The sequence below is a fragment of the Acipenser ruthenus genome, chromosome 30 (assembly GCF_902713425.1).
Source record: "Acipenser ruthenus chromosome 30, fAciRut3.2 maternal haplotype, whole genome shotgun sequence".
In the NCBI taxonomy this organism is placed as follows: domain Eukaryota; kingdom Metazoa; phylum Chordata; class Actinopteri; order Acipenseriformes; family Acipenseridae; genus Acipenser; species Acipenser ruthenus.
Genome location: NC_081218.1, coordinates 7,405,367 through 7,417,756, shown reverse-complemented (window position 1 = coordinate 7,417,756; position 12,390 = coordinate 7,405,367). Strand labels below are relative to the sequence as shown.

General features: G+C 41.8%; 1 protein-coding gene across 4 annotated transcripts in view; it reads right to left on the bottom strand.

The window, feature by feature from the left end:
* The window catches only part of LOC117432797 (membrane-associated guanylate kinase, WW and PDZ domain-containing protein 3), a 135,206-nt gene that overhangs the window by 43,304 nt on the left and 79,512 nt on the right, over positions 1-12,390 (bottom strand). For 3 of the 4 annotated variants that reach the window (XM_059004736.1, XM_059004737.1, XM_059004733.1), the window contains exons 2-3: positions 8,749-8,865; positions 4,295-4,414 (exon numbers count right to left, since the gene is read on the bottom strand). In XM_059004736.1, the coding sequence (XP_058860719.1) occupies positions 4,295-4,414; positions 8,749-8,865 (237 nt within the window). Of the gene's footprint in view, positions 1-2,069; positions 2,590-4,294; positions 4,415-8,748; positions 8,866-12,390 lie in introns of those variants that run through there. The other variant, XM_059004735.1, reaches the window with a different exon arrangement.

The window sequence follows — 12,390 nt, the reverse complement described above, 5'->3', positions numbered from 1 at the left end:
AGTCCACATCACAGCCACTAGGAATCCAATGCAGGTACAGATGCTTGACTCACTCACTGCTGTTTCGTTCACATTTGGGATCACTGTACTCTGTTCCGCTGGCCTCGTAAAACAGCTATGAAAAAATGTTTGTAGTTTTCATCCTATCATGTAGCCATATGAAGTCCTGGCAGCAAGCCCTCTGACATGCCTCTGTTTGAGATCCTCTGTGGAAATATGTGATCTCTACTACTGTCGCCTCTGCTTCCCTTCACAGCTCAATTAGAGCTGAAAGGAGCTCTTATAATTCATGTGTGTAACTAACAATGGAAGAGTTAAGATTGTGTTCAGTTTCCCCAGGCTAAGGGTGCTGGGTTAATGTTCTAATGCAAAAGTTCAATAGATCCTCATGGTGTTTAATACAAACAAGAGGAGGCCATTCGGCCCATCTTGCTCGTTTGGTTGTTAGTAGCTTACTGATCCCAGAATCTCATCAAGTAGCTTCTTGAAGGATCCCAGGGTGTCGGCTTCAACAACATTACTGGGGAGTTGGTTTCAGACTCCCACAATTCTCTGTGTAAAAAAGTGCCTCCTACTTTCTGTTCTGAATGCCCCTTTATCTAATTTTGAATGCTTGAATCAGATCGCCTCATAGTCTTCTTTGTTCAAGACTGAATAGACTCAATTCTTTAAGCCTGTCTGCATACGACATGCCTTTTAAAACCAGAATAATTCTGGTCACTCTTCTTTGCACTCTTTCTAGAGCAGCAATATCCTTTTTGTAGCGAGGTGACCAGATTAGGGAGTTAACCACTCCATAATCCATGTGCATGCATTTCCTTGAATCCCTACTGCGTTCAGTTTGAGAATTCATGTTTTATGCAGGACTTTGTCAAAAGCTTTCTGGAAGTCTAAATAAACCATGTCAGATGCTTTGCAATTATCCATTGTCGATGTTGCATCCTCAAAAAAATCAAGCAGGTTAGTTAGACACGATGTCCCTTTCCTAAAACCATGCTGACTGTCTCCCAGGATACTGTTACCATATAGGTAATTTTCCATTTTGGATCTTACTACAGTTTCCATAAGTTTACATATAATAGGAGTCAGGCTTATTGGTCTGTAGTTATCTGGTTCGGTTTTGTCTCACTTTTTGTGGATCGGAATTACGTTTGCAATTCTCCAGTCTGTCGGTACAACCCCTGGTCAAGAGACTGTTGCATGATCTTATTTAGCGATTTGTAAATAACTTTTCATTTCTTTGAGTACTATTGGGAGGATCTCATCTGGCCCAGGGGATTTGTTTATTTTAAGAGATCCTAGTCCCTTTAACACTTCTGCCTCTGTTATGCTAAAGTTATTTAAAACTGGATAGGAACAGGTCAACATGTGGGGCATGGCGTCCATATCCTCCTTTGTAAAAACCTGTGAAAAGTAATCACTTAATATATTTGCTATTTTTTTCTCTTTTTTTCTCTTTTTTTCTCTTCAAGCGCTTTGGGATGCCTTGGCATGAAAGGCACTATACAAAATAAATGTGACTGACTGATTGATCTCTTAGACATTTTACCTCCACCTTGAATGTTCTCTTGCTGTTATTATATTGGCAAGACTTTTTGGAATTGGTTTTGGCCCCCTTCGCAATGCTCATTCTCTTGGTGTTTCTAACTTCCTTTTTGACTTGCGTTTGCAGTTCCAAGTACTCTTTCTGTGTACTTTGTTTTTGGTCCCTTTTAAACGCTCTGTAAAGTGCCTTTTTTCTCTGAATATTTTTTTTAATTGATCTATTAAACCATTTTGTTTTAGATTTGTCTACTTTTGGTATGTAATTGCTAACACCAGATTTAACACCTAGGCTACAAGACTATTTTTGATGTACAGCACTACCCCTCCACCTGTTCTCTACTGCCTGTCTTTCCTATACAGTGTATACCCACTAACATTATATTCGTCTCCATCACTCTCGGATAACCAAGTTTCTGTAACACCGATCACATTGTAGTTAGTTGTTAGTGCAGTAGCTTCAGGTTCTAACATTTTGTTTCTGAGACTTCTATCATTTACATAAATACATTTAATGGCTATCTTACCGGAGTTGTTGGCCTTGTTTTGATGTGGTCTACCTTCTGTTTTTCAGTTTTCTCCCCCCTTCACTTCTAGTTTAAATGCTTCTGAACCTCCGAGGATCCTTTCTCCGAGTAGATTGGTTCCCTTTTTGTTTAAGTGCAGTCCGTCCCGCCTATATAGATAGTCCTTGTTGTAGAATGTGCTCCAATGTTCAAGGAAGGTGAAGCCTTCCTGTGTGCACCATGATTTCAGCCATGCATTGAGATTATTTATTTCCAGCTGTCTGTATTGTCCTTTGCAAGGTGCCAGCAGTATCCCTGAAAATACCACAGTTTTGGTTTTGTCTTCTAATTTCCTTCCTAGCTCTCTGAATTTGTTTTGCAGGGATACGTCTTCATTAAGCTTGGTTTCAGCTAAAAGACCACTTCAGCGTTGTCTTATTGATTAGCACTATGTATAGTACAAGCAGCAAACACAATGGCAAATACTGACAACCTAAAATATGACAGAAATGCAACGTAAATCAATGTGCATAGAACAGCTCCGGGATTCATTTATGAATCTGATTGTTTCTCAGACCTGTTCTGAATGCAAAACTAACCTTGAATTTATGCTACACAATCTCACCTCATCAATCTCTGCATGGTATAATAAATGTCAATAACTGACTGTGGGGAAAGTAAACTTTGTTGAGACTCTTACTTTAGTTGATCTAGTTTTTACACTGGGAAGCACTATTTGCATAGCAGAAAAGTGGATCTATTTTAGAATGCTTGATTTTAATGTTGGCATCTTGCCACCAGGACATATCTGGGCTCAACTATTTTCACTGGATGAATGGGGGATAAAATCGACTTGAACCTGCAGTTTCTCTGTAATTTATAGTTTTATTTATAAAAACCTTCCTACAGTGATAGAAACTAAGCTGTTCCCTCCTGCTGCCAACCAGGCTGACGAGCAAGAGAAGTTCCCTGCCCACCAGGTCATGTGATCAGCTTATCAGAGACACTCTCCTCTTTCAAAGTCCACCTTGCAGTACGTCAGGAAGAGAAACAAGCCTCCTTCCTTCAGAGGCTCCTTGGGGCTTCACCCCCTGGAGACAGGAAGAAAAGGCTAATACAATGAGTCCATGTCATGTGTATAAGCTGCAGGCTGTACAGATCAGATATGAAGCCATCTTGCAAGGTAGTCTTGTAGTAGGGAGATTCTAGGCTTGAATCCCATCTCCTTAACAAACTGAACTTTTTTACTGATGCTTCACAATGCTTACATATGATGCACACCTGTTTGCACAAACCACCATTCAACCCCAGAACTATTCATAGAACAACAGAGATTACTGATGCATTTATACTTTTCAACAGAGTACAGTCAAAAGTCAGTGGAAGCCTAATTACAATTCAGGGATATACTTTCAGCAGCTTTTAGTCAGCTTTATGGCTCTGGTAGCCTTGGGGAACATCAACTGTAGCTCCTTCATTTTCCTTCAATTAGGCAACTGTCTGGAGACATTGAGGGGAGACTAGATTCAATTCAGTGCTTAATTAAGTCTGTTATTATTCTACATTTGAATAACACTGTATAGTTATGTGCTTAATAGCCCATATTCAGGTACACAGAGATAAAAAAATATTCTGGACCCTCAATGGGTCCTATTGAGCTCTACCTGTGCAACCTGATAGGCATTTACCAAGACAGTGCCAGCACACTCCTAAAAATCAGCCACTGTGATTGATTTGAACTGTTTCAAAGAACTGTTTACATAAAAAATCAAAGCACTCTGTATTGTACCACTCGCAGTCTTTTTTGCTGAATAAATGAAGCTTTTTTTTTCAACATGAGGAATAAAATTAGAGTAAAAATGTTTTGTTTAAATTTTGTGCCACTTAAATAGAATATAAAAGAATGTTATCCTTACAAAAAAGTACTAAAGTATTAATGCTGCTGTATTTTAGAAGCAACAACTTTGCAGTAGTACCTGTAAAATACCCATAATACTTATGCAGTAGTGAGAGTTTAAGGCTAAGCTGACAGGCTGTCAAAGCTGCCTAGGCCCTAGTGTATGGCGGTCTTTAGGAAGACCCAATGTATGCATGAGACACTTCTTTTCACAGCCCATGAAATGGGTTACCTCGCCAGAGTTTCAGATCAATCAGCTGCTAGGAACCGGACAAGCATTGATAAGTCGAATGGCCTCCTCTCATTTGTAAATGTTCTTATGTTCGGATGATTACATTGGCCAACATACCATCATATGTTCCGCTCTCCAGCAGAGCCCCACTATCCTCCAGGGTCCTGAATTCCCCAACACTGATGAAGTTGTAGTCCACTCCTGGGACCTCCCCGTCCCTGGGCTGCCTTGTAGTGCCTGAATGAATAACAGGACAGCAGAAACAGCATCAGACAGCTAAGCAGGCCTCATGGCTTCATCTTTGTGAAACAGCATCAAACAGCTAGCAGGCCTCATGGCTTCATCTTTGTGAAACAGCATCAGACAGCTAGCAGGCCTTACGGTACCTGGAGTCATTGCCCTAGTACGGTGAGCAAAGTTTCAGTCATGAATTGGAGGAGACGTGATTGAACTAGCTATCGGAGGGGGTGGGGCTTAGGGTACTTTAGGGGGACGTGACGCCGTAATCGGTTCCTTTCTTGTGGTTAATGGGAGGAAACAAGGACGGGAAACATGAATGAAACAGAATTCCATTGATAAAAACGGTTGTGTTTGTCTTCGCCAGACTGCTGATACGAAGCCGGGAGCTGCAGCCAGAAGCCAGCCTGGACCTGAACGCACAAAAGCACCAGCACTCAGAGCACCGCACCTGCACCAGAGCACACAGTCCGGAGACGTGTTGTTTGTGACTGTGTTACGTGTTTTGTGTTTGAATTATTATTTCGGGACTGCAACCCCTTGTTTTTGGCGCTGGCAATACCCATTGCTGGGAACAGCCAGCTTGATTATTTAAAAACCCTCGTCAGTGATATTAAAGAACCTGACCTGTGAACTTTGTGTTTGTCCTTTGTCTGGAGCACCTTGAATCACCTGTACACCGGAGCACTACAAACCACTTTGCCACATAGTTGCACTTATAAAATTGCATGAGCTCCGTAGATCAATTTGGCAAAATCAATAAATGTCTTAATGTTTAAAGTGGCAGTAGAAATTCTGCATTCCCTCCACTGATTTCAATACTCTTTTAACTCTGCGCAGCCCAAGAAAGAGGAGCTCTTAAAACTGGCTGGAATCAGGACTCTAACCCTAAAAGACAAGCATCCCTGCAATGTGTCCGATTCACGGAGCCACGGGTCCCGTCTATCCCTGGCTAAACGTAATGAATTCCACAGAGTGGGCTTGTATTCCTCCCACCAATGTACAATATCATCCCCTCCAACATTACCACTAAACCAGGCTCTTGAGAAATGAGATAAGCACCAGGAGATTTGCTTAGCCTCATGTTTGTTACTATTTGAAAGAGAAAGAAATCAGAGAGCGGTGAGTTGTTCACTACACTCTGTTGCTTCCAGTGAGAAGTCCTATCATTTCAATCTGACACAGACCTGATTTCCAGACATGATTTGTATTTATTCTTTGTCATGGTTGAGCCTTTTTATAGAGATCCCTCATAAATACTGCAAACAAGCAGCTCTGGTCTAGTTAAAAGCAGCAGTGGTCTAAAACAGGTGTCAAGAAAACTAAATGAAATAAAATAATATGTGAGCACGGGGTTGCACAGAATTAGTTCACGTGCTGGGATTCAAGTGAATAATTAATTAGTAATTGAATCCCGGCACAACAGACTGTCACACTCCTTTAGACAGAGACATACGTGCAGACATTGTGCTAACTCCCATTCCTGCTTCTGGATTTGAAGATTGTGCTCAAGAGCAGTAAATGAAGAACGCTATGCCCTTGTCAAAAGCAATCAGGCGGGTACTGGAGCACAAACACCTCACATCCCACTGCAGCTTTAATGGCAGTTAATAACTTGAACAAGGAAAGACTGATAGATCAAGTAGCTTACAGCTCCTTCAACCCCTTCAGCAAAAGGGGGATAGGAAGAGCATTACCTTTTTTAAACAGATTATTATTATTATTATTATTATTATTATTATTAATTTCTTAGCAGACGCCCTTATCCAGGGCGACTTACAATATATCACATTATACATTATTTCACATACAATTACCCATTTATACAGTTGGGTTTTTACTGGAGCAATCTAGGTAAAGTACCTTGCTCAAGGGTACAACAGCAGTGTCCCCCACTGGGGATTGAACCCACAACCCTCCGGTCAAGAGTCCAGAGCCCTAACCACTAATCCACACTGCTGCCCACAGATCCTGGATCATTTATATTTTGTGAATAATTCATTTGAGAAATGTACTGTTTAATACACTACAGTAATGCACCCTCATTGCTTTGAGCATGGAGTGTAATACAGCGCTGTCCCTTTATAAGGCATCTCTTTACACCAAGGAACTAGTTATAATGCTGCATGGGTGTGCTCTCATTTGTCCCATAATGCTATTCCACGAGCACTTTCAAACTCTATAAGACAGAACACAAGTAGCAGGGTCTCACAAATGCGGCTCTTGTAAAGGGGAGGCACATTCGTGGAATTGGAATATGCAGGATGTAGTGGAGTATGCAGGATGTAGTGGAGTATGCAGGATGTAGTGGAGTATGCAGGATGTAGTGGAATATACAGGATGTAGTGGAATATACAGGATGTAGTGGAATAATATACAGGATGTAGTGGAGTATGCAGGATGTAGTGGAATAATATGCAGGATGTAGTGGAATATGCAGGATGTAGTGGAGTATGCAGGATGTAGTGGAATATGCAGGATGTAGTGGAGTATGCAGGATGTAGTGGAATAATATGCAGGATGTAGTGGAATAATATGCAGGATGTAGTGGAGTATGCAGGATGTAGTGGAATATGCAGGATGTAGTGGAATATGCAGGATGTAGTGGAATATACAGGATGTAGTGGAATATGCAGGATGTAGTGGAATAATATGCAGGATGTAGTGGAATATGCAGGATGTAGTGGAATAATATGCAGGATGTAGTGGAATAATATGCAGGATGTAGTGGAATAATATGCAGGATGTAGTGGAGTATGCAGGATGTAGTGGAATATACAGGATGTAGTGGAATAATATACAGGATGTAGTGGAATAATATGCAGGATGTAGTGGAATAATATGCAGGATGTAGTGGAGTATGCAGGATGTAGTGGAATATACAGGATGTAGTGGAATATGCAGGATGTAGTGGAATAATATACAGGATGTAGTGGAATATGCAGGATGTAGTGGAATAATATGCAGGATGTAGTGGAATAATATGCAGGATGTAGTGGAATAATATGCAGGATGTAGTGGAGTATGCAGGATGTAGTGGAATATACAGGATGTAGTGGAATAATATACAGGATGTAGTGGAATAATATGCAGGATGTAGTGGAATAATATGCAGGATGTAGTGGAGTATGCAGGATGTAGTGGAATATGCAGGATGTAGTGGAATATACAGGATGTAGTGGAATAATATACAGGATGTAGTGGAATATGCAGGATGTAGTGGAATAATAGGCAGGATGTAGTGGAGTATGCAGGATGTAGTGGAATATGCAGGATGTAGTGGAATAATATACAGGATGTAGTGGAATATGCAGGATGTAGTGGAATAATATACAGGATGTAGTGGAATATGCAGGATGTAGTGGAATAATATGCAGGATGTAGTGGAGTATGCAGGATGTAGTGGAATAATAGGCAGGATGTAGTGGAGTATGCAGGATGTAGTGGAATATGCAGGATGTAGTGGAATATGCAGGATGTAGTGGAATAATATACAGGATGTAGTGGAATATGCAGGATGTAGTGGAATAATATGCAGGATGTAGTGGAATAATATGCAGGATGTAGTGGAGTATGCAGGATGTAGTGGAATAATAGGCAGGATGTAGTGGAGTATGCAGGATGTAGTGGAGTATGCAGGGTGTAGTGGAATATGCAGGATGTAGTGGAATAATATACAGGATGTAGTGGAATATGCAGGATGTAGTGGAATAATATGCAGGATGTAGTGGAATAATATGCAGGATGTAGTGGAGTATGCAGGATGTAGTGGAATAATAGGCAGGATGTAGTGGAGTATGCAGGATGTAGTGGAGTATGCAGGATGTAGTGGAGTATGCAGGATGTAGTGGAGTATGCAGGATGTAGTGGAATATGCAGGATGTAGTGGAATATGCAGGATGTAGTGGAATAATATGCAGGATGTAGTGGAATAATATGCAGGATGTAGTGGAATATACAGGATGTAGTGGAATAATATGCAGGATGTAGTGGAATAATATGCAGGATGTAGTGGAATAATATGCAGGATGTAGTGGAGTATGCAGGATGTAGTGGAATATACAGGATGTAGTGGAATATACAGGATGTAGTGGAATAATATGCAGGATGTAGTGGAGTATGCAGGATGTAGTGGAGTATACAGGATGTAGTGGAGTATGCAGGATGTAGTGGAGTATGCAGGATGTAGTGGAGTTTGCAGGATGTAGTGGAATAATATGCAGGATGTAGTGGAGTATGCAGGATGTAGTGGAGTATGCAGGATGTAGTGGAATATACAGGATGTAGTGGAATATGCAGGATGTAGTGGAATATACAGGATGTAGTGCACTCACAGGGTATGGTCCTCAGGTAGAGATTGTCCCGAATCACCTGCTGAAGCTTGTGGTCCAGGGAGCCTTTCTGAAACTGCAGGCTGAGGTAATGCCGCAGGTCACTGTTCAGGACTTTACCTGCAAGACAATAAAATGAGCATTGACTTCATTACTGCAGTCTGAGTTACCCTTCCATAATGTTTTGCTTCTGGCTATTTCCCAAGGTGCACATTTCCATACAAGTCTGTCCTGTCCTTCAAAGCAAGTTGGAGACAGTGCAGTCTGAGTCACAATGCCAAAGCTGAACCGCCTAGGAAAGGTAGCGAGCCCCCCCCCCCCATACACTCAACTGATATAAACAAGCAAAGTAGAAGGGAAGGTCATTCAATTGTTTTCTCATTCATTAGTTTGCAAACTGCACTGTTTTCTCAACACGTACATAATGGAACAGGAACGTATTTCCAAGTTTCCACTGAAAGAAAAAAAGAAACACAATCCAGCTCTGTAAATAATCAACATTTGGTCACATTGCCAAAAACAATACCCCCCCCCCCCCCAAACATTCAAATGCATATCCAGTATGCTTGGTGACAAGATGTTTAAATATCGACAGTAGCCAAAGTGTTGCTGCAGTTACATTTGCAGAGGGATTGTTGCTTGCTTTCACTGGTCTGAATTATCATCTTAATAAATATCCCCTTTCAAAGTAATATTGATAGTCACTTAATAATAAGCACTGTCTGATGCCTGCACTGATTTAAAAGCAAGGAATTCATTACTCAGCAGAGAGCAGTGGCAGCCAGAGAGAGAGAGAGAGGAGAGGAGGGGAGAAGAGGGGGAAGAGAGAGAGTGAGAGAGACAGAGAGAGGGAGAGAGGGGGGAGAAAGGGAGGAAGAGAGAGAGAGAGAGCCAGACAGAGACAGAGACAGAGAGAGAGACAGAGAGAGAGAGAGAGAGAGAGAGAGAGAGAGAGAGAGAGAGAGAGAGAATTACTAAGCTTTATTAAATGGAACACAAATCATTAATGAATCACTGTATTCACAAATCCTCCATTACAAAAATGAAATGCATGGAATGCATAAACACAAACTGAAAATAAACAGAACACTAATGTGCTTCAGAGTTTATTTTTAAAGATAAGGGATGTCTCACCTAACTCCAAGCCTCTATTAAAAAAGAAATATGAGTGAGCTCCCGCGTTGCGCATCCAGTAAAGGCGCTCCGTGTGGAGTGCAAGATGCGCCCTATAGCCTGGACGTCGCTGGTTCGAGTCCTTTGCCGACCAAGGATGGGAGCTCCCAGGGGGTGACTCACAGTTGGCCAAGCGCTGCCCGGGGGAGGGAGGGCTAGGTCGGCAAGGGTGTCCTCGGCTAGCCGTGCACCAGCGACCCCTGTGGTCTGGCCAGGCGCCTGCGGGCTTGCCTGTAAGCTGCCTAGGGCTGCGTTGTCCTCCGACGCTGTAGCTCTGGGCGGCTGCATGGTGAGCCTGCAGTGTATAAAGAAGCGGGCGGCTTACAGCACACGCTTCAGAGAAAAGCGTGTGTTCGTCTTCGCCCCTCCCGAGTCAGCACAGGGGTGGTAGATGAGCCTAAAAATTATTGGACACTACTAAATTGGGGAGAAAACCATAAAAATAACTGGCAACTACTAAATTAAAAAAAAAAATTAAAATATGAAAAGAAATGGGGCACAGTTTCTGGCAGAGAGTCCAAAATGTGTTGCCTGTCCAATGAGAACGGGACCATGCAGCATGCTGCCTGTCCAATGAGAACGAGACCACGCAGCTTGCTGCCTGTCCAATGAGAACGAGACCACGCAGCATGCTGCCTGTCCAATGAGAACAAGACCACGCAGCATGCTGCCTGTCCAATGAGAACGAGACCACGCAGCATGCTGCCTGTCCAATGAGAACGAGACCACGCAGCATGCTGCCTGTCCAATGAGAACGAGACCATGCAGCATGCTGGGTTTGGAAGTGGCACACTGAACTTTAGTTGATATTTCTTGGTCATGTCTGGGTTTTCTCTTATTATGCAAATAGACTTCGACAAAATGAGAACAGACAAGCCTGGGAAGCAAACCCTGTTTCTAATTTCATGGCAACTCCAAATATGGGAATCCCAAGTGTGAAGTTAACAATACAGAGCTTTTACTTTTCACTCTGAATACAGAACCCCCACCCAGCCCTTTGTATCTTACAAGCCTGTCTTTGTGACACTGATGTCAGGTATCATTAGCAAACCCGTCATACAGTTCACTACTCACAGCCTCTGTCCCGCAGACATGACTGAGCCGGAAATAGGAGGCACTTTTTTACACAGAGAATCGTGGGACTATGGAACCAACTCCCCAGTAATGTTGTTGAAGAGATTCTGAGATCAATAAGCAACTAACAACCAAACAAGCAAACTGGGCCAAATGGCCTCCTCTCGTTTGTAAACTTTCTTATGTTCTTATTACTGGCCCATCTTTTTGCAGGGAAGATACAATGCGACCCATTGTACCTAACTGCTCTGGTACATTAATATCTCCGTCAGGATTGCTGAGTTTACACTAAAATCACCACTGTCTAAACTACAATGTTACTAGCACTGCTAATCAGCTCCAGTGATGGTGATAACTACACTATTATTAGGAGAGGAGGGAAAATGTTGAAAGCTAATAAAAAAAAAGAAATGTTTTAGGCTAGCAAGACCTCCTTTGTGTGGCATTTGCCTGACAGAGTGGAGCACTAATGTAGTTCATCCAGACACTAGAGGGGGTGTCACTGCAGAGCCTCCCAGTCGTGCTCCGTTCAACTGACCACCTATTCTTTACCTTTGTTTGCAGTGCCTTGGCGCTCATAATGCAATGTCTTATGGAAGATTATCTGTTAATTAAACCCAAGCAGTTGGTAAGCTACAGGTTTATAATATGTGCATGAAAGCACGTCTGTACTGGAAAACACGATTCAATTCACAAATTCAGCAGACAGTCCTTCCTGAGCTCGCTGCACAGGGCTGGTTAGAAATGTCCTTTGTCATTTCCTATCCTCTAGTACAGTTGTAATTCCCATGATTTTCACTGTCACAAGTTCAGTTTACACCCACTTTATGACCCTCAACTTCCATTTTATTTTCTACTGATTTTACTGTACTTTATAACCGCTCTTATCTGTAATATGATATTGTGTAATGTGACATTTTGTAACTGTAAGTCGCCCTGATAAGGGCATCTGCTAATAAATAAATAAATAAATAAATAAATAAATAAATAAATAAATAAACAACAACAACAACAACAACCTCGTCTCATTAACTATTTCACATGCAGAAGTTTAAAACATGACTTTGTGCAAATATGTGCTACAGTTCTTTACACACATACACATGTGCTCTAAGGTTACTTTCTTCCAAGAATATTGAAATGTATGCTGGACCTTTCAACAAGCGTCCAATCGGATTGGACCTCTGCTGAGAAGCACTTCTTGTAGCCCTTCTGACTGCTATGTTATGTAGTGTTGGAAAACATGGAACAAGTATTGAATAGCAGTTTGCTACGCATGAGGAATGACGGCTGTATTCATGTTATTTTTCTGAAAAGTGATTTAACATTGGATAGAAAAAACTGTTAGTTCCAAAAATGCAAGCACTGCTGTGATAGATGAAGGCTGCAATATGGTAG